We start from the raw sequence: 22,674 nt of genomic DNA on the forward strand, positions 1-22,674 counted from the left end.
CTTCGAGTGTTCATCAATGATGCATTCCACAGCAACCAAAAGAGAACAAATGTAATAGAACTCCAGTTTTTGAGGCGGTGTTAATAGGGAACCACATTTTTTTATCCCTTTCCACATAACCACAGCCTTTTGGATATTAGGCAACACAGCAACCAAAACAGAGGAATGGCACCCTTTTGCCAGATGTTCACTGAACATGCGGGCCATACTGCTAAGATTTGGTGATCAGAGAGGCAAAAGGCTGGGTTAGTACGGTTATGTGAAAAGAAAAGAAAAGGAACTGTGGTTTTGCCTCAGCACATCCGGATTAGGTGTGGTCCTGTGTAATTTACTCAGATAAAAAATGTTGACGAGTTTCGATGTTTTGAGGTACCTTCATTTGTGGTGAGCAGATCAAGTGATGCTTTGCCTTTTTGCCACATAAGTATTACTTTTTCTTGAAATTAATTTTCTTCTGATATTATTTTCCCTACTAGTGTGTAATGAAAATTTCCCCCTAATGATATGCCGGAAGCCAGCTTCGGGAGTAGATGAGACCCATAAGAAACTATAAGAAATAGATGTAGTTGAGGACACCTTAAATTCGGCGATGCTGTTTGCGTATTTGATATGCAGGGCTAACTCTGAAGAAGCTGCAAATGGTATTTGTGAATTGATTACTAGTAGATGAATACACCGGGCCCTTTTGGACTATTTGACAGCAATGAACTAGCTAGTACTCCCTCGGTTCACTATTATAAGATGTTCTAACTTTTTTATGATTCGGATGTATATAGACACATTTTAGTGTGTTTGTTCACTCATTTCAGTCCGTATGTAGTCCATATTGAAATATCCGAAACATCTTATATTGTGAACGGAGTAGTTTTTTATCGGACATAGTCAGTAGTTTATATCAGGCATAGTCAGCAATGAGCTAGCCAAACATATGGAGCTTTGGGATCTTTTGTCAGAGACAGTACTGAAACCAGGAGTAGAGGACTGGAAACTCTTAGCCTGTGGACATTATTCGGCCAAGTCAGTCTATAGAGGTTTTTTTCCAGGGAGCTACCCTTTTTGAACCTTGGGTTCGCATCTGGAAGACCTGCGAGCCGTGCAAACGCCGTTTTTCATGTGGCTAGTGGCGCACAACAAATACTGGACTGCTGATTGTCTTGCTGGCATAATATGTGTATCTGAGCGCCTGAAACCCTAAGCTTTTGTCGTCCAAAATCCACTACTTTGAATTTGGTTTTTGAATTTCTCGTCAGTTCTGAACTTCAGTTAGACAGATCCCTGAGATAAGGCTTGTAGGTGGCCGGGTGTGTGCCTTGTAAGGGTTCTTACCCCTTCTTTTCCTTCTCAATGTAATAATGCACAGGTCTCCTGCGTACTCGAGAAAAAAAGATATCCAGCGCTGTGATATGCTTCATCAAATTCTTAGTTAGTTCAGTTGAATTATTTGTCGGTCTGGACTTTTTACATCCAATAGTAGATTCTTGCTAGACTTTAGAGCTTACCTACTTGTGCATCTTCAAATATTCTCAAAATTTATGCACCCACCCTTGTATCTACAAATTTGCTTTCCCCTTATTTCTTAAAGGTCCATCCGATCATTAAATCTCTCAATTCCACATCAGTTGTCATATTGTACTATTTCTACATCTTGTTCTTTTTTATTTGTATGAATTTCAGTGAGACCACAGCTGTTTTATTGACTTTCCTTTAAAAAGATCTATATCCTTGCAATAAAAAGTTTCATTGGTACACTCTGGGCTAATTTGCCTTATCCTTAATGTCTGCGGCCCATAAACTGATGCTGTTCCATCCCAACCATGTGTACAGGAAATACAAGTTGCCTATGTCATATATTATTCCATTTCCAAAGAAAGGAGATCCGTCTAGTGCTCAGGATTTTGGACAGGGTCGGCAAGTCTTAGCTGTTTATCCTGGCACAACAGCATTATATAGGGCTACCGTAGCCTCTCAACGTAAGGTAACATCTTAACATGCACATGAATCCTCGGCAGATCATCAATTCTTCATAATAATGTGACTTTTTGTTCTGTTCACAAGGTTGGACATCCATATGTATGGTGCCATTTTATTCTGTGTGAAACAGTCTCCTTGATTGTTAAAACCATTTAAATGGAGGCTACCTAGGAAGTGGGAATTTTAGACTTATATAGGCTAAAAGGTGGGGAGTAATCTGAACGTCAGAATATTTTGTTATCATAGGATCTTCCACCAAAGTAGTGAAACTGCTAAGCATTGATTGGTGCTTACTGATAGGCGAAGCTTGTTATAGTGTATTGCCTGTTATTCATACGCATCATGTACCCTTCCATTAAAGGACAGACCCTGTGTTAGAAGCTCCCACACCAGGTGGGGTCTGGGGAGGATTATACAAGGCTCCCCATGCACAGTGCAATGCAGAGAGTCCACGTCGAACCCAGGACTCCTTGGCACAAGTAGGGATTACTTCACCACTGCGCCAGGCCTGTCTTTTTACCCTTCCATTGTAATGCTTAAATTAACCAACTTCAATATATTTAACAAATTCGAAGAACTTGGGAGAATTGCATGGTCATAGTGTTAGCTCTTATTTTCCCTCCATATGCTCCAGATAATTAATGGTACCATGGCGTTCAAGGAATTCCTCTTGGATTCATGGACTCTATTTCTGGCCTCTTGCCACCAATCCCGGAATTCAGGAGCATTTTGAGGGATGACCTTGCTCAGATTTGCCCAAAAAAGCACTGAACTCCAAATGATGGTCACTACACTGGAACCCATGAAGAGATGATGAGCGGATTCTTGCGCAGTTTGTAGAAACAGCATGCAGCATTGTGAGGCAAACCACGCTTAGCGAGACGGTTCGCTGTCCAGGCACGCCCCCTGACGACCAGCCAGAGAAAGAGTTTGCATTTTAGAGGAGCCCAAGCCTTCCAAATGGTGCAGGCAGTACTACACATGACAGATGCAGCGAAGTGTGCTTTATAAACAGATTTGCGGAGTAAGCAACACAGAAAAAGCCCGATGAACCGGAGGTGCTAGGGATCCACCCGCTCCTCCCCAACTCCTCATGCGTCGAACCCCCCCCCTCCCCCCGCGCGCGCGGAGCGGCCGGGGGGAAACCCTAAATCCTCCGCCACCAGCCCTCCCACCCTTCCTCCCCCCTCCCTCGCCGCCGCCAAGGGGCTCGGCCCGGGCAAAGCTCGACCGGAGCCGGCGGCGGTGAGGATTTCGCGTCCCCTCGCATGCAGGAGTTGGCGCGGCGGAGCTCCTTCGTGCCTGGGCGCCGGTGCCGAGGCTGGGTCTCGGGCGGCATGGTGGGTGGAGGCGCGTGCAGAGGTGGCTGTGTCGGTGGTGTGGCTTGGGCCAGATCTGCAGGGCGGCCAGATCCGCAAGGCGGCCGCCTCTCCCGACGAGGGCCGCGGCGGCGCGGGTTGGCCTTTGCTGTTGTGTTCCGGAGTAGTGAGGACTCCGATGTGGTGGTGCCTGCTCGTGGGTGCTCGATCCGTCGGGCTCGGGTGGCTACAAGCGGCCTGGGTGGTGCACTAGCCGGCGAGGCGTCTGCAGCGGCGGGTGCTGCTTAGTGGAGGGGTGTGGGTGGTGGTAGCCCATCCCTTCTCCCGGGTCTTGGTCAGCGACGCGGTTGTGTGCGTTGCGGAGATGGCCGGACTTGAGGCTCGTGCTCGGGCGGATCGGTTTGGGGCCCGAGACGGTTGGAGCTCTCGCTCCGAGTAGGTGATGGTGGGCTTGATCCGGGTGTATCCGTGGGTGGTCTCTCCCCTCGCGGATGCGGTGGTGGTCCAGTCGCCCCTATCTGTCGGCATATCGGCGTTGTTGATCACGGGCATGGCGTCATGCGAGAGTGCTCGGCGACGGCCGTTGGTAGTCACGGGGTTGTGTCCCCCCCCCCTTCCCGGTCCATCGGGACTGGCTGGGAGGTGTGGTCGTGTGGAAGCCGCCTAACGTGGAGGCATCAACCCAAACTTCGTGACGGATGCCGGGTTAGGAGTGAAAGGAGACGCCTTTTACTCTTCCTCCGTTCTGTGGTTGGTGCACCATGATGTGGATGATGGGTGGTGGCTCGGACATGGATGCCGGGGCGGCGGCTCCGGAGGGTGGTCCGCATGGTTGGCTCTCCGGCGAGCACCATTTTGGTGGTGGTGGCTTTTCCTCTTGGTCGTGTGGATGGCAGGAGGTATAGCGGTGGTGGCCCGGGCACGCTCCTTATCTTTGGCAGTGGCGTCGCCCCGATCCGGACCTTGAGATCTGATCTCGCCGCACTTGTCCCGAAGACCTGGTGGGGGCACAGGGGAGTTGCCGAACGAAAGCTCCGCGCTTTGTCAACAACGACGGCGACGCTCGCGGGCGCCGTTCTCTTCCCGAAGATGTCGTTGTGGTACTCCTCTCCGTATCAGAGTTCCTGGTGAAGACCCTTGTCCCTTCTGGACTCGACGGCGGTGACACTTTGCGCCGTTCTCCCTCCTGGGCGTTGTCGTGGAACTTAGGTGTTTAGGGCTTTGTGTGGCGTTGTTTTATGCTCTTCCAGTGTACTCTTTCGGTAGCATAGTCGCTTGCGTTCTGTGGGATTCGTTTATCTTGGGATCGGCATTGTACGAGGTTTACCTCACCATCTTGTATCATTCAGCCGTGTACTTGTTGTGGTTGTTGATTTATATATAAAGCGGGCGAAAGCCTGTTTCAAGAGAGGTACCTTTAGGATTCCATGACCTTTTTCTTCAGCACCTTGTATAATCTGAACTTCAGAAATCACCTCCCATAAGGTTAAAACCTGATGGAAAATACGAATATTTATTTTCCCCTTTATGTCCTTATAATCCTGACTGCACTGACCATTGCTTTGGCTACTGTTCTTCTCTCCCTGGCGGCTGGAGGCACAGAACTGAAAACTTCCGGCGTGATATCTTATACTGCTGCGCCATTGATCCATCTATCGGTCCAAAAGAAACATCCATTCCCATTACGTGACTCAACATGAGCAGCAGCATCGAGTAGACGCCTTTCATGATTTTCCAAAGGGTTTATCAAGATGCTCCACACACGATTATTTGATGTACGTGCCTTCCAAGCCCAACGCAACCGGAGCACGGAGCTCATGATCTTTAGGTCCAGAATGCCTAGTCCTCCGCTCTCCTTCGGACGACAAACTTGATTTGAACTCACCAAGCAGTGGCCGCCTTTTACCACATTAGTACCTTTCCAAAGGAATGCTCTGCGGATTTTGTCAATGGCCTTGAACACCCATGGTGGATGGTCAAGGGACATTAAGTGAAAGATTGGGATGGCTGATAACACTGCTTGGACTAAAATTAAATGACCGCTCTGGTAGAGGAATCCAGTTCGCCAGAGCCCTAATCTGTTTCTCAACTGGTCAATCAGGCTCTGAAAATCCTCCTTACGAAGCTTCTTCTTCTGCCTGCTCCCATGCCTTCTCAGCCCCGTGTGCACGCTGCTCCGTGCTGGCTGCAGCTCTCTTCCATCTCCTTCCAGCGACACGTCCAGGCTGCTCCTTGACGGTGCTACTGGTTGAACTCTATTCCCGTCTTGCTTGAAATTAAGGATGACGGAGGTAGCACTGCCAAGCAGCAACTATGAGGACATGAAGGACACACATGTCGGTTCGCCCTTGGGTCGTGAATCAGACAGCAAATCTGGAATGAATCAAACGAATTCGAATCCCAATCTAGATCGATCAATCTAGATCAGAGTTCGACAATGGTTTGAGCAAATCTGGTAACTCTGACTCTGACTAGACATACATTGCAATCTTGTAGTTTTGTGATGTGTGCAAAAAAGGTTAAGAAGACACTCTGTAAAGTATGTGCTTATCTCAGCATTTTGAACATGCACTATTAATATTTAGCGCTATTGCCAGTCATGCAGGTGTTCTGTTATGTACCATAGATGGACAAATAAGGGCTCTTAGCAGTGTTCCCGATACAAGACATGGTAGCTGTTATCTCTTTGGTGTAGAAATGCATGTGGATACTTGGAAGGATCGAGAAGAGGTGTCTAGAGGGGGGTGATTAGACACTAAGTGAGAAAAGTTGCAGTTTTTAATTTCTTTAAGTTGAAGTGGAGTTTTGGCACAAGTTTAACAATCACAATACATATCAAGCAAGAATGCAAAGAGTATATGAGCAGCGGAAAGTAAAGCATGCAACTTGCAAGAATGTAAAGGTATGGGATTGGAGTGTGCAAACGCAATTGGAGACACGGATGTTTTTGTTGTGGTTTCGATAGGTGGTGCTATCGTACATCCACGTTGATGGAGACTTCAACCCACGAAGGGTAACGGCTGCGCGAGTCCACGGAGGGCTCCACCCACGAAGGGTCCACGAAGAAGCAACCTTGTCTATCCCACCATGGCCGTCGCCCACGAAGGACTTGCCTCAGTAGGGTAGATCTTCACGAAGTAGGCGATCTCCTTGCCTTTACAAACTCCTTGGTTCAACTCCACAATCTTGTCGGAGGCTCTCAAGTGACACCTAGCCAATCTATGAGACACCACTCTCCAAGAAGTAACAAATGGTGTGTTGGTGATGAACTCCTTGCCCTTGTGCTTCAAATGATAGTCTCCCCAACACTCAACTCTCTCTCACAGGATTTGGATTTGGTGGAAAGAAGATTTGAGTGGAAAGCAACTTGGGGAAGGCTAGAGATCAAGATTCATATGGTAGGAATGGAATATCTTGGTCTCAACACATGAGTAGGTGGTTCTCTCTCAGAAAATGTATGCTGGAAGTGTAGGCACGTTCTGATGGCTCTCTCCACGAATGAAGAGTGGGTGGAGGGGTATATATAGCCTCCACACAAAATCTAACCGTTACACACAACTTGCCAATCTCGGTGGGACTGAATCGTCAAACTCGGTCAGACCGATTTAGCAAATAATGTGACCATTAGGGTTTTCGTTGGGACCGACATGCAACTCGGTAGGACTGATATGGTTAGGGTTAGGGTATAACGTAATCTCGGTGAGACCAATTACACAAACTCGGTGGGACCGATTTTGGTAATAAGCTAACCAGAGAGTTGGTCAGGCAAACTCGGTGGGGCCGATTCGCTCATCTCGGTTGGACCGAAATGTTACGAAGAGGAACAGAGAGTTTGCATTGTAATCTCGGTAGGACCGATTACGCAAACTCGGTGAGACCGATTTTGGTAATGGACATACACAGAGAGATTACAATCCTATCTCGGTGAGACCGAGATCCCTATCGGTGAGACCGATTTGCCTAGGGTTTGTGGCAGTGGCTATGACATCTGAACTCGGTGGCGCCGGATAGAAAGAATCGGTGGGGCCGAGTTGGACTTTTGGTTTAGGTCATATTTGGATGTGAGAAGGTAGTTGAGGGTTTCGGAGCATATCACTAAGCACTTTGAGCAAGCAAGCCATTAAGCAACACCTCATCCCCTCTTGATAGTATTGGCTTTTCCTTTAGACTCAATGTGATCTTGGATCACTAAAACAGAAAATGTAGAGTCTTGTGCTTTGAGCTTGAGCCAATCCTTTTGTCCTTAGCATTCAAAGGGGTTCCACATCCTCTAGTCCATGCCACTTCATTGTTGAACTTATCTGAAACATACTAGGTAAAAGTGTTAGTCCAACAAGAGATATGTTGACATTAATTACCAAAATCACCCAGGAAGCACTTGTGCTTTCAATCTCTCCCTTTTTGGTAATTGATGACAACGTACATCAAAGCTTTAGATAAAGATATAGAGAATAACAAGTAAAGCTTTGGAAAAACGTGTAACATGCATAGGCTCCCCCTACATGTATGCAATCATGTGAATATGGAATATAGCAGCAAGTGAATGCATAAGCATGACAGAGTAGGCAATGTGTTACATGTATCTTGGCTATATGCATCAGAGCAAAAGATGTGAATGTGGGAAATGTACCTTCATGCTCATGACTCCTTCTTGCAAACAGTATGTACATCAGCAAGAATCCCTCATACACATGACTGTGATGCATATACTTACCTTGTGGTCTTGAATTGGCTTAGGATGGAATGAACCTGCGTAAACAAGGTTAGATAACACAAATGCACCTACTAGCCAGAGCAAACAAAAAAAATCACAAGAGTACCAAGACTGAGATGACATGTAGAGAGTGAGTACTGAGTACCACATTGAATATAGACATGTCCTCAAAGATAAAGATGTGCAACGAATTCAAGGATTTCCTTCCCTTAGATGTCTTGCTCCTCCTGAATCTAGCATGGGATACTGGGAAAAGATAGGGAACAGAAAATCAGAGCTTAAAGAAAATAAACAGAGGTAATGCAAACAAACAAATATGAACATGTCTTTCCCCTCTTAAAGACATGCGACTTCTCTCCTCTTGAACATCAAGCATCTAGGGTTCTTGATGATTACTCTCTCTTCCCTTGAGTATTCTTTCCCCTTATAGATATGATTAAGCTTTGATGTGATCTCTCTCTCCCCCTTTGACATCAATTTTCAAGAAGGGTTCTTCTGGATATTTGTCACGATGGGTTTGGTCCTTGAGTCACAGAACAAAGCAGCAAGTTAAATGTGATGCTGGTAGAGGACAAGATTCATTGAGTGGAGCTAGTTCAAAAGTAATGCACGAACAAGTGGCAAAATGAAAATGTCTTCCCTGTAGTGAAATCGGTGGCACCGAGTTTTATGCTTCGGTTGCACCGAAGGAATTCGGTTAAACCGAAAACAACAGACCAGTGTGACCGAGTTCATCACAGAGAAAACACTTGTCACCTCAGCTCACTAGACAAGATCTCACAAGGATTTGTAAGGAATCAACTGAAAGATTTGCAATGAATTGGATGCAGAGAATGCAGAACAGAAAGAAACAGAAAAGAAATCTAGATGAAGTTTTTTTTTTGAGAAAAGGAAAAACAAATATGCATGAGACAAATGCAAGAGCACAGAAAAAGGACACGAGAGAACTTCATCTACAATTGGTCGGCGACAAAGTCACCTACGTTAGAGTATATTGACTTCGGAGTCAAGTGAGATCACCTGATCATAGGTCATACTCATCGTTTAAGCTCAAAATGGGGTTACCATTTTTCGTTTAAGCATTTTGATGTATTCACATCTTATCGAGTTGCTTTGACTCATGACTTGGAGTAAAGCTTCTCTAAAATGGAATAACGTACCTTGGGTGGTGGTGTTGATCGTGATCATGTAGTTCAACTTATGTGGGTAGCTCAAGGTTGATGTAGCTCATCAAGAGTTGGGAGCACCACTTTGGAATTTGAGTTCATCTACCTACATGGGTTAGTTTTTGCAAGGAAGAGCACTTGTGTATCCAAAATGACAATCATGAATCTCAATAATAAATTTGTCAAAGGATATGTTTGAATGGTTTCGTGCTTCCTCGTCTTCAACCACCGTTGTGTAGAGACTTGGTGATGTAGAGATTGCTCAAGATGTGAGTGAGTTGCAATCTCATTGATTTAGATTCATCCAAGTACCTACATGGGTTAGATAACATGCAAGGTGCAAATATAACCAAGACATAAAATTATCATCATAAGAGAAATATCAAGAATTAGTCATAGTCTCATGTCTTGCATGTATCAAATGGAGTTCCTACTCCAAGTTTGAAGCATCAATGACGTTCAATTCACCTCTTAACCTGCAAAACACTTTCTCATCAAGTGGTTTAGTGAATATGTCCGCTAATTGCTTTTCGGTGTGAACATGCTTAAGATTAATGTCCCCTTTGGCAACATGATCTCGAATGAAATGATGACGAACTTCAATATGCTTAGTTCGAGAATGTTGCACGTGATTGTGAGCAATCTTGATAGCACTTTCATTGTCACAAAGTAATGGAACATGTTTCACATATATCCCATAATCTTTAAGAGTTTGGGTCATCCAAAGTAATTGAGCACAACATGAACCAGCGGCAATGTATTCCGCTTCGACGGTGGATAAGGATACCGAGTTTTGTTTCTTGAAAGACCAAGACACAAGAGATCTACCAAGAAATTGACAAGTACCCGAAGTGGACTTTCTATCAACCTTGTCACCGGCATAGTCCGAGTCGGAGTAGCCAACAAGATTAAAAGAGGCCCTCTTTGGATATCAAATGCCAAAGTTTGGTGTATGGATTAAGTATCTCACTATCCTTTTCACGTCCTTAAGGTGGCATTCTTTAGGAGCGGCTTGATATCGTGCACACATGCACACACTTAGCATAATATCGGGACGAGAAGCACATAGATATAACAATGAACCAATCATAGAGCGATAAACCTTTTGATCAACCGGTTCACCATCTTTGGTCAAATCAAGATGTCCACTAGTAGGCATGGGTGTAGTCATACCTTTGCATTTTTGCATATTGAACTTCTTGAATAAGTCCTTGGTGTACTTTGTTTGAGATACAAAGGTTCCTTCCTTAGTTTGCTTGATTTGCAAACCGAGAAAGAATTTGGTTCACTCATCATAGACATCTCAAACTTCTCCGACATTAGCTTTCCAAACTTCTCACTAAAGTGAGGGTTAATCGAACCAAATATAATATCATCAACATAGATTTGGCACACAAATAGTTCTCCATTAACCCATTTAGTAAAAAGAGTAGAATCCATTTTTCCAATTTCAAAGCCTTTTTCAGTAAGGAACTTGGTCAAGCATTTATACCACGCTCTAGGAGCTTGTTTAAGACCATAAAGAGCTTTGTGAAGTTTGTATACATGATTAGGTTTCTTAGGATTGACAAAGCCGGGAGGTTGCTTAACATAAACTTCCTTCTCTATTTCACCATTTAGAAAAGCACTTTTAATGTCCATTTGGTACAATGTGATATCATGGTGATTAGCATAGGCAAGTAAGATGCGAATGGACTCAAGTCTAGCAACAGGAGCATAAGTCTCACCATAGTCCATACCTTCGACTTGAGTGTAGCCTTGGGCGACGAGACGTGCTTTGCTGCGAACTACTTGTCCATCTTCATCTTGCTTGTTGCGAAACACCCATTTGGTACCGATGATGTTGTGGTTGTTGTCGGGCTTCTCAACCAATGTCCAAACTTGATTTCTCTCAAAGTTGTGTAGCTCTTCATGCATGGCGTTTATCCAATCCGGATCTTCCAAAGCTTCTTCAACCTTCATAGGTTCAATGCTAGAGATGAATGAATAGTGTTCACAAAAGTTAGCTAAACGAGTTTTAGAGCGAGTGATTCTCCCGGTTTGGATATCATTGTAGATTTGCTCGACGGGATGGTCTTTGGCTACTCTTGCTCGAACTCGTGAAAGCTTTTGCTTGGATCTAGGTGGAACATCTTCTTCATCTTGTTCTTCTTCTTGGCCTTCTTCATTGTTGACGTTGTCATTTTCTTGTTGTGGTGGAGAAGGAGGTTGTTGACGTTCATCTTGGTGTACTTCCTCGTTTTCTTCGTCTTGGTGTGTCCCACTTGTGGATGCTTCCGTATCAACTCTTGGTTCACCTTGTCGTGAGGTGGAAGCTTTCACTTGGACGGACGAGGTACTCTCCTTCACCTCCGTTGGACGAATCTTGCCAATAGACAAGTCTTGAATTGCTTCAGAAGGGTCTTTGTCTCCTACATCAATTGGCAATTGCTCTATTTGCGAGCCGTTAGATTCATCAAACTTCACATCTACCGTCTCTTCAACCTTTCGGGTGAAATTATTGTAGATACAGTAAGTGTGAGAGTTTGAGCCATAACCAAGTAGGAAACCTTCATGAGACTTAGGAGCAAATTTGGAACGACGATGCTTATCAAGAATGTAGCACTTTGAGCCGAATACTCGAAAGTATCCAACTTGGGGTTTGTTACCAGTGAGGAGCTCGTATGCCGTCTTGCCGAGTAGCTTGTGAAGATACAAGCGATTTGTTGCATGACAAGCTGTCTCAACCGCTTTTGCCCAAAAGTGCTTCGGCGTCTTGTACTCATCAAGCATCGTTCTCGCCTTTTCGATGAGCGTCCGGTTCTTCCTCTCAACAACTCCATTTTGTTGAGGTGTGTACGCAGCCGAGAACTCATGTAAAATCCCTTCTTCGTCAAGAAAGGTGTCCACATTTGCGTTCTTGAACTCCGTTCCGTTGTCGCTGCGAACTTTCTTGATCTTCACTTCAAATTGATTTTGGGCCTTTCTAGCGAAGTTTTTTGAAGATCCTTTGGACCTGCGATTTATCATCGAGAAAGAACACCGACGTAAATCTTGAAAAATCATCAACTATAACTAGACCAAAAGAATTTCCAGCGAGACTTTTGTAGGCGTTGGGACCAAAAAGGTCCATGTGAAGTAGCTCGAGTGGCCTCCTTGTGGTCATGATGTTCTTGACGGGATGCCTTCCTCCAACCTGTTTACCTGCTTGACAAGCGCTGCAAAGTCTATCCTTATCAAATATGACATCGTTAACGCCAAGGATATGATTTCCTTTAATAAGCTTGTCTAGGTTTCGCATGCCCACATGACCTAATCGTCTATGCCATAACCAACCTTTAGAGGATTTAGCAATAAGGCAAGTTCTAGGTTGAGCCTTTTTAGTGAAATCAACAATGTATAGATCACCTCTACGTATACCGGTAAAGACCATTTTATGATTATCTCTATGAAACACTTGGCAATCTACTTCAGTGAATAGGACATTGAAACTGAAATCAGCAAGTCTAGATACTGAAAGTAAATTGTAGCCAAGAGATTCAACGAGCATAACATTTTGAATGGAGCTATCATGTGATATGGCCACCTTACCGAGGCCAACCACCTTACCCACCATGGCCGTCGCCCACGAAGGACTTGCCTCACTAGGGTAGATCTTCACGAAGTAGGCGATCTCCTTGCCCTTACAAACTCCTTGGTTCAACTCCACAATCTTGTCGGAGGCTCCCAAGTGACACCTAGCCAATCTAGGAGACACCACTCTCCAAGAAGTAACAAATGGTGTGTTGGTGATGAACTCCTTGCCCTTGTGCTTCAAATGATAGTCTCCCCAACACTCAACTCTCTCTCACAGGATTTGGATTTGGTGGAAAGAAGATTTGAGTGGAAAGCAACTTGGGGAAGGCTAGAGATCAAGATTCATATGATAGGAATGAAATATCTTGGTCTCAACACATGAGTAGGTGGTTCTCTCTCAGAAAATGTATGCTGGAAGTGTAGGCACGTTCTGATGGCTCTCTCCACGAATGAAGAGTGGGTGGAGGGGTATATATAGCCTCCACACAAAATCTAATCGTTACACACAACTTGCCAATCTAGGTGGGACCGAATCGTCAAACTCGGTCAGACCGATTTAGCAAATAATGTGACCGTTAGGATTTTCGGTGGGACCGACATGCAACTCGGTAGGACCGATATGGTTAGGGTTAGGGCATAACGTAATCTCGGTGAGACCGATTACACAAAGTCGGTGGGACCGATTTTGGTAATAAGCTAACCAGAGAGTTGGTCAGGCAAACTCGGTGGGGCCGATTTGCTCATCTCGGTTGGACCGAAATGTTACGAAGAGGAACAGAGAGTTTGCATTGTAATCTCGGTAGGACCGATTACGCAAACTCGGTGAAACCGATTTTGGTAATGGACATACACAGAGAGATTACAATCCCTTCTCGGTGAGACCGAGATCCCTATCGGTGAGACCGATTTGCCTAGGGTTTGTGGCAGTGACTATGACATCTGAACTCGGTGGCGCCGGATAGAAAGAATCGGTGGGGCCGAGTTGGACTTTTGGTTTAGGTCATATGTGGATGTGAGAAGGTAGTTGAGGGCTTTGGAGCATATCACTAAGCACTTTGAGCAAGCAAGCCATTAAGCAACACCTCATCCCCTCTTGATAGTATTGGCTTTTCCTTTAGACTCAATGTGATCTTGGATCACTAAAACAGAAAATGTAGAGTCTTGTGCTTTGAGCTTGAGCCAATCCTTTTGTCCTTAGCATTCAAAGGGGTTCCACATCCTCTAGTCCATGATACTATTGTTGAACTTATCTGAAACATACTAGGTAAAAGTGTTAGTCCAACAAAAGATATGTTGACATTAATTACCAAAATCACCCAGGGAGCAGTTGTGCTTTCAATACTTTTGCTAGAAATATCATAAAACTTGGAAAAACAAGTCCTAACAACTTTGGAAACCCGAGGTACTTTTCCGGTGCACAAGATGAACTTGCAGCTCTTGGTCTGCCTAGGTGCATTGCATCACCTGGATCCTGTGGTATGATTACCATGGGAGCAACTAATTGGGTGCACCCCATGGCTGGGTATCCCAGCGGACACTTTTCTGGTGCGCGGGAGCGTCCCAACGCGCCACATGTCGTGCGCCCGGTGCTGGGCAGTTTGGTTTTTTTCTTGTTTATTTTTATTTTTGGGAGGGTTGATTCGGTTTTTTCCTGTCTTTGTTTTGTTTTACTTTTTCTTTGGTTTTAGGACTCGAACCCGTGACCTCATGGTCACAAGTAACAACTTTACCGCTGCGCCAAAGCTCCCCTTCCCCGGACCCTGCAGGGAAAGACTGGGTACAAAAGAATTAAAGTGGTCGGATCCTTCCCCGAACCCATGTGCACCGGGCTGCCCTTTTTTTCTTTATTTTTTCGGCTTTTGGTTTGTCAGCAGCGTGAAGCATGGTAGTGCTTCGCGTCTGCGTGAGCGTAGTAGTGCTTCCCGTGAAGCAAAGTAGTGCTTAACCCGCGCACGGAGCACAATTTGTGCTTCCGTCAGGAAACACAGTTTAGTTTGTATTGGGAGCACAGTTTAGTTCACACTGAAGCACAAATTGCTACTAGCTGGAAGCATAAATTTGCCCCAAAAAAGTTCATTGAAATCTACCAAAATGGAATCTAGTTTGAAAATCTCAATGTGAGAAAGGCAACGGTGAAAACAGTTCGTGATTTGGGCATGCGGTTCAGGAGATAAAACATTTGAAAAAATGGATCTACAAACAAACACACAAACAAACCCATCGGTGCCTCCCATGCATGGGAAAAAATGCCGACAAAACTCCCTTGTTGCAAAAAGTGTCGCACATGCAGTGCACCACTTGTGACCACCAGAGGAGGTGTGAGTGACCTTTGCTAGGGGTACCCCTTAACGATTTCGGAGTACCATTCTAGTTACGAACATGGTTGTTGGCATTGGCCTATTATTGCATACGCCTACCCCAGGAAGGTGCCTGTAAGAAGCTGATACTAACTTGGTTCACTATAGTTAATTTGACTACTACCGTGTTGCGTCACCTGAATCCCGTTGCATGATTACCAGTGTGGTCCGGGCTGCCTTTGATAACCATCTCCCCTGCGAAGGCTCGATGCGTGTTTGAAGCTTGTCCACGGTCGGGCGCAAGTCCGCGACGGTGAGCCAGGAGTCACTAATGGGCGTACCCAAGTAGGTCGTGGGAAAGGAGCCCAGGCGGCAGTTAAGCCGGTTGGCAATGGCCAGACACTCCGCAGGAGAATAGCCCATCACCATAACATCACTCTTGTCGAAGTTTATCTTAAGGCCAGACATTTGTTGGAAGCAGAGGAGGAGGAACTTGAGGTTGGAGATGTCCGCCTCCGAGCCTTCGACCATGATGGTGGTGTCGTCGGCATACTGGAGGAGGGAAATCCCGGAGCCTCCGGCTAGGTGGGGGGTGATCCCACGAATATGGCCAGCAGCCTTCGCCTTATCCAGGGTGGCGGCAAGAGCGTCCACCACCATATTGAACAAGAACGGGGAGAAGGGATCGCCTTGCCTAACCCCACAAAGGGTGGGGAAGTAAGGGCCGATCTCGCCGTTGATGTTAACGGCCGTACGACCGCAGGAGACCATCCGCATGACTCTGGTGATCCAACGGTCGTCGAAGCCCTTCCGGAGCAAAACTTTCCGAAGGAAGGACCAGCTAACAGTGTCATAGGCCTTATGGAAATCAATCTTCAGGAATACCGCCTTGAGGTGTTTCGCGCGGACCTCATGGAGGACTTCATGAAGGACAAGCACCCCATCCAGAATATACCGACCTTGGATGAGGGCGGACTGGCTGGGGTGGGTAACGCGGTCAGCAAGACGGGTCACCCTATTGGCGTAACCTTTTGCTAGAATCCGGAAAATCACGTTAATGACCGTGATCGGGCGAAACTGGCGGATGTCGGAAGCGCCAGGCACCTTGGGAATGAGAGAGATGATCCCAAAGTTGAGGTGTCCGAGGTCAATGGATCCAACGTAGAACTCTTCGAAGATGGCCATGACCTCCAGTTTAATCATGTTCCAGAAGGTCTGGAAGAATTTAACCGGGAGGCCGTCTGGACCGGCGCCGAGGTAGGGTTCATGCCCCTAATGGCAGCCCAGACCTCGCCCTCGGAGAAGGGGGCCGTAAGGGCCGCGTTCTCCGCATCAGAGACCAGTTGGGGGCCGGTCCAGCAATCAGGGGCCAGGGAGAGGCCGCTCCTAGAAGCGGCAGAGAACAAAGATCTATAGAACCCATCCACGTGGGTTTGAATGTCACGGGGGTCTTGAAGGAGGGTCGCGCCATCCCACAAGAGGGGGATGGTGTTGCGTCTACGGCGGCCATTCGCGATGGCCTGAAAGTAGGCCGTGTTCGCGTCGCCCTTCAAAACCCATTTCTGGGCACCACGGAGGCGTGGTCTGTCGGCCCGTAGACGATGATAACCTCCCACCTGAAGTTAAGAGCCCGCTCGTAAAGTTCCATGCTAACAAAGAATTCCCCCCGGTCCATGCTACCCACCTCAAAGGTGGCATCCTTAACGCCTAAAAGGATGCCCCCCGAATGGCCGATGCTCCCACTAGAAGGGAGCCAATGCCACGCAAAGAGGTGGGAGCCAATGCCACGCAAAGAGGTGGGAGCTCAGACGGTCAAGATCAGGAAGCGAAAATTCAGAATGCATGGTTTCTTGGATGGCGACAATGTCAATGTGTTCATCACGCATGTATTCCACGAGTTGGCGGCGACGGCCATCATGGCCGAAACCGCGGATGACTCTCCCCTCTCCAGCCTCCTCTTGTTTCTCATGAGTTTCTACAGCCTCCACGAGACTCTGCACCATGAGATCGCCAAAGTCCAGTCTCGTTTCTACTGGGCAGGCGACAACGATAAGCAGAAGTATCATATGGTCAGTTGGCCTGACATTTGCAAGCCCAGGGAACAAGGCGGCCTCGGCATTATGTGCTCTAAGCGCATGAATATCGCCCTCCTATCCCGTTGGCTTTGGCACATTTCGCAAGGTCACGGTGGCCTCTGGCTCGACATCATCCGGAACAAATACCTGCGCGAACAGCCCCTCGCCTTCTGTCAGAGATCTGGCGGGTCCCGGTTCTGGCAGTCGGTCGTCCAGCTTCTTCCGGTTCTTCGCATCGGGACTTCCATCTCGGTGGGCTCCGGGGCGTCGGCTTTGTTCTGGTTTGATCGGTGGGCCGGAGACGCTCCCTTCGCGGCGCGTTTTCCCGGCCTCTTCTCCATCTCCGTCGATCCTGTGATCTCTGTCGACAGGGCCCTTATTGACTTAGGGCGCCTCGCCTTCCGGCGGCCATTTGGGCCCCCGGAGTCCGCCGCTTGGCGTGAGTTACTGGACTGTGTGGCTCTCCACGAGCCGTTGGTGGACGGTGGGCCTGACCAGGTGCGTTGGCGCCTGGAGCCCTCTGGCCAATTCTCCACCAAGTCTCTCTACCAGGCCATCGCCCCCTCCTCCGCCCCTCCCCCCTTATGACGGTGTGGTCCATCCGCCTGCCTCTGAAGATCCGGATCTTCATGTGGCAATGGATTCGCGGTCGGATCTCGTCTGGGGTCGAGGTTCGCAAGCGAAATGGCCCGAGCACTGGCATCTGCCCGCTATGCGGTATCCCCGAAGACTCGAATCACATCTTCTTCTCCTGCGTGTCCGCTCAATTCGTTTGGAGCTGCTTTCGCGAAGCGGTCGGTGGAAATTGGTGCCACACCAACTTCCACGACCTATTTGCCGAACTCCAGAACTCCCCCTTAACGTCTCGCCACATTAGGTGGCTTGAGATTGGGGTCATTGCTTGGACTCTCTGGACGATCCTCAATAAGCGCACTCCTCTGCGACGAGCTACTGACGCTACCTTCAAACTCTCTGGTTTCTTGCAGCTTTGGCGGCCGCTTAGCCGCCCTCAGGACCGCGACGGCATCTCCGCCTTCATCGCCGACCTACGCTCGATGGCCGTCCGTCTGTCGCCGCCGCCCCCGCCCCCGTCGCCCCCGCCGGAACCTGACTAGACGCTTGTCCCGCTCTCCGGCTTTTTTCTTTTATTTTGTCTGGGCTTGTTGAGCTGTGCCCTCAGCAGAACCTCTGTACTTATCTGTGAGACTTGGGTGTGTGTGTGTGGACTAGTTCTTGTATGTGTGCTCTCCGGCGGTTTGCTTTATTTATAAAGCGGGGCGAAAGCCTTTTTCGGTATTACCAGTGTGGTTACGAACATGGCTGTGGGATTGGGCGTATGACACGCCTACTCTAGGACAGGTTGATACTAGCTTGGTTCACCATAGTTAATGCGAGTACTACTGTGCAAATAGTATTATGCTGTCAATATTAATGCCATTAAAGGTGTAATATATTAGTATTATTTGTCCTGTTTATATACATGCTTCAGCATTGTACGGTCATTCCATCTGGGTGGCATAAACATGATTTTTACTCGGTTAATTCCTTGGCATGTATGAAGTTTGTGGAAGCCGTATGTGCTGTTTAAAATCACCAAGTTGCTGTTATCCATTTGTTCTATCTTTTCCGTTATTTGCTATGTCACTAATACTCTCTTTTTGCCATCATGTGGTGAAATTGCACTGCAACAAATTGCAGAGGAAGTCTGATGAGTACGTAACCTATACTTCTACAACCTTCTATGATGTACAGTCTTATCTGTGCAAATGACACATTTTTCATTTCGGAAGTGTCTATTTCTATATCTACTTAGAAATTCTTATTTCCTGAGTATTGCACATTTTAGAAGTTGTATATACAGCTTGGTTTACTTAGAGATGGTTATTTCGCCATGGATCGAGAGATGACAATCTCCTTCCATTTTTACTTCATTTAGTTTGGGTCTATGTTTATGTTTGTGCTTCTGCCTTCTCAAAACATAAGATATCTTGCATAACAATAACTAAGATGACCCGTCTCCATGGAATTGGGCAATATGGTCGTGTCATATGGTCTCCAGTATCTGTAATATATGCAGGACTAGCCAACGTTACTCAATAAGGAAATCTTATAGATTTATCTGGTGATATTTGGATCAATTTGTGATGCTATAAATTATGACTTTGCATGAGAATTTAGTCTGGTGTTTTTCTTGTCAGTAGCACAACTGTTTTCAACCATCTATTGCACTAGCTGCTCTGCATGTACGATTGTACGTGGTTCTTATTTACGAAAATACAACAGTACTTTCGTGTTTGCTTTCTTTAAACACACAACAGGGCTTTGATTAAACGTAGCTGAAGTTGTAGATGGGACATACATATGCACGTATATATTACAATGAAACCTTTTGATTACCACCGTTCAGCAAATACTGTATTTAATAATAGTATGTCCACCTTTTCTGAAGAATATGTTGTGACTGCTATCTTAATTTTGATAGTTACAATCTCTTATTTGATGACGACGAAGAGGATGGGAATCTACCAGAGAGAGCTGTTCCATTTTACAGAGTGGTTGCGCTCCCGGAGGGCCATCGGCAATGAAAAACCTCGATATGGACATCTGGCTTTGCTCTAGCAAATGATAGTGTGTACGAAGATGACAGTTTTCGAGCCTGATGATGTCGTAATCTTACTTTACCTGCAGCCGACAACTAGGTGCAGTTCATATGACTGTGCTACTGTACCATTGTATGTATATATCTTGAGTTAGAGTTGGCTTGCATGCCATGTACTGTATTTCATAGGCTTTGCAAGTGGAAGGTTATGTAAATAGAAATTGATTGAGCGTTGTTTTAGAACATTAAGTGGCCCTATCAGAATATATGTTTGCCTCACTTCACACGTTGTAAAATACTTTGGTGACAATCTGATCAACTACTCCTGGCTTCAACTAGATTCCTACCTATATATACTTCGTAGAACAAAGGTTTCAGTTCAAAAAATCAACATGGCACCCGCCAGGTTCGGGTGCGGGTCATGGTCGCCCAAACCCTTACCCGTCTCAATATTAACCAGTGCCCGTACCCGCACCTCGGGTAAATTGTTTCCATACCCGTACCCGACCGGGTGTGGGTAATACCTGCGGATAAAAATATCCTTCTCGACCACTTTGCCCAATTCACACTTCACCATGTATTCTTTTTAGCATTTTTTCGTATATATACAAAAAAAATTCAGCATGTATACTTCAACATTTCAACAAATATATACTACGTTTTAGCATTTCAGCACATACATATCACGATTTGTTGTCCGATGGAATAAAAAAATGGTATTAATTTACAAAAGTGGGTAGCAATAAACATGAACTAGATGGCACCGAACAATCACATATGTAAGTGAACTTAGAACAACTCTAGCAGACCCTGTAAAACATGCAGACCCGCAAAATTCTGGCGAGTATGCGGGTTCGGCCCAATTTTCCGGCCAGAACAGAGCCCGCATACCCGCCCGGCACGCAAAAAAATTTGCCGCGGCCCGCAAACCGCACGCCCCAACCGTTATATGTACGGTTCCGTGGCTCGTTTGCGGGTCGAAACCCTATCTCCCGCCGCCGCTGAGCCATGAGATTCCCCACCCCCTTCTCCACATTTCTTGCCGCCGGCGACCACCTCCGCGCGCTCCAGCCGCCATGTGGGGCAGTATGTGGAGCTCCGGACGCAGCTCCGGCAGCAGATCCGGCGGCGGAAGCGACCCGGAGCGCGAGCGGCGCATCCGGTCGGACGGCGCGAGGAAGCGCGGGGCCCGGAAGTGGACCAACCGCGGCCTATCGTTGTCGGCGAGCTTCCGGCGGAGCGAGACAGAGGAGTACGACCGTCGGCGCGCGTCCTTCTCCTCTGCGAGATCTTCGTACGCCAGGAGCTCCTCCTCCTCCGATGTGGGCCTTCTCCCCGTGAAGAGGGAGTGGTTGGAGGACGAGGAGGAGCCGGAGGAGCCGGACGAGTTCGACTTCATCCCTGTCAAGGAGGAGCCTGCTCCGCTCGGCCGCCGCGGAGTCGTCAGGCCGGAAGACTATGTCGCCGACGTCGATGCCGTTGCGGCCGCCATCGCCGAGCGGAGCGTGCGCGAGGAGGCGGAGCGCCGGCGCCACGCCGAGGAGCTCGAAGACCTCGAGTGGCGGCAGACGGTCGCCGCCAAGGAGAAGGACGAGGAGTGGCGCCGCATCCGCGAGGTGTAGAGGGCGAAGTACATCGACCTCTGCAGCTCCGGCGAGGAGGATTGAGCGTCCTTCTCCTCCACGAAGTCGTCCATTTGCCGCGACCTCGCCGCCGTCAGATCCGACCCCCTCTAGTACTAGTATTAACGTAGTATGTAGTATGAACTATGTTTGTACTGTGTTGATCATGTAAAATCTATGTAGTATGTGATGAACTACTCGCGTCAACGAGGTGCAATTTCTCCCGCGAAAGTGTTTTTTCAAATTATGCAGTTTTAGATACGGTTTCTGTTCGGCCGCGCTAGTTTTCAACCCGTAAACGTGATCTTCGTCAAATCGCAAACGCGTTTTGCAGGTCAAGTTTTTGCGGGGTCTGCTAGAGTTGCTCTTAGAGAAACATTTACATGTGTTCTTTCTTCTTTTTACCAATTACAAGACAAACAAGAGGGACACACTTTCCTATAATTTTCTTTTATTGAAGTTACTTTTGCAGCCCTACTTTAGAATGATCAAATGAAGGAGACTATAATAAGATCAACAAAATCAGAGACAAAATCATGAGTTCACAAAACAAGACCAACACATTTAAATAAGATCATGCACATGGGTAAGGGGATGGGATTTTGGGTCGAGGCTAACGGTTGCATTTTTGTACGCGGGTATGCGGGTACATGGGTATGGGTATTTCCTTCCCATACCCATACTCGGCTTACCCGATGAGTATAATTTTTTTCCATTTGTAAACCCATGGGTATTTATTTTTCCCAAACCATTATCCTAATAGGGTTTTTACCTGTCGGATTCGCGGGTTGCGGGTACCCATTGCCATATTGATCAAAAAACGAAAAAACTAGATTCCTACCTTTTTTGCATGGTAATACGTGTCTCATTCATAACATAAAGATCAAATTACAAGTCATGTAAAGACCGACATGACAAAACTGAAAAGATAGTAGAACATCGCCGAGCTTGACATCAACGTCCGTCACCAGCCTTTGGCACCACCACTGCAATCATCAAAGAAAAAAAATAGCAGATCACCTCCTCACCCGAGTTCAACGCGGCTCCATCGTTGATATGCAACTTTACGGACCTCCAAGGTGGCTCACCAAAGATGATGCTATTGCCGTTGAACGAATCAGACCGGGTGCTTCTTAGCCTTTTTTTTCAAGGATGCGTCTACCTCAGACGTATCTTTACTGTTAAAGGGAAGTCCAGTCTTTTTTCAAACACCTGTAACTTTATCCATACTCCTCCGTTCCATAGTGCATATAAATTTTTTGAAAAGTCAAACTTTACAAACTTTGACCAAGTTTATAGATAAAACTATTTATATATACAATACCAAATATATACAGCATAAAATTACGTTTTGTG

General features: G+C 46.7%; 1 protein-coding gene across 5 annotated transcripts in view; it reads left to right on the forward strand.

Moving 5' to 3' along the window:
- LOC119308079 (SAGA-associated factor 29 homolog A-like) overlaps positions 1–20,034 on the forward strand; it is a 65,348-nt gene extending 45,314 nt beyond the window's left edge. Inside the window, exons 7-9 of one of the 5 annotated variants that reach the window (XM_037584193.1) lie at positions 1,825–1,975; positions 18,796–18,843; positions 19,580–20,034. In XM_037584193.1, coding sequence (XP_037440090.1) covers positions 1,825–1,975; positions 18,796–18,843; positions 19,580–19,597 — 217 coding nt within the window. In that variant the 3' untranslated portion in view covers positions 19,598–20,034. Of the gene's footprint in view, positions 1–1,824; positions 1,976–5,895; positions 5,984–18,083; positions 18,725–18,795; positions 18,844–19,579 lie in introns of those variants that run through there. The other 4 variants (XM_037584191.1, XM_037584192.1, XM_037584190.1 and 1 more) reach the window with 4 other exon arrangements.
- The last annotated feature ends 2,640 nt before the right edge of the window (positions 20,035–22,674 follow it).

Source organism: Triticum dicoccoides, chromosome 5B (genome assembly GCF_002162155.2).
Source record: "Triticum dicoccoides isolate Atlit2015 ecotype Zavitan chromosome 5B, WEW_v2.0, whole genome shotgun sequence".
NCBI lineage: Eukaryota > Viridiplantae > Streptophyta > Magnoliopsida > Poales > Poaceae > Triticum > Triticum dicoccoides.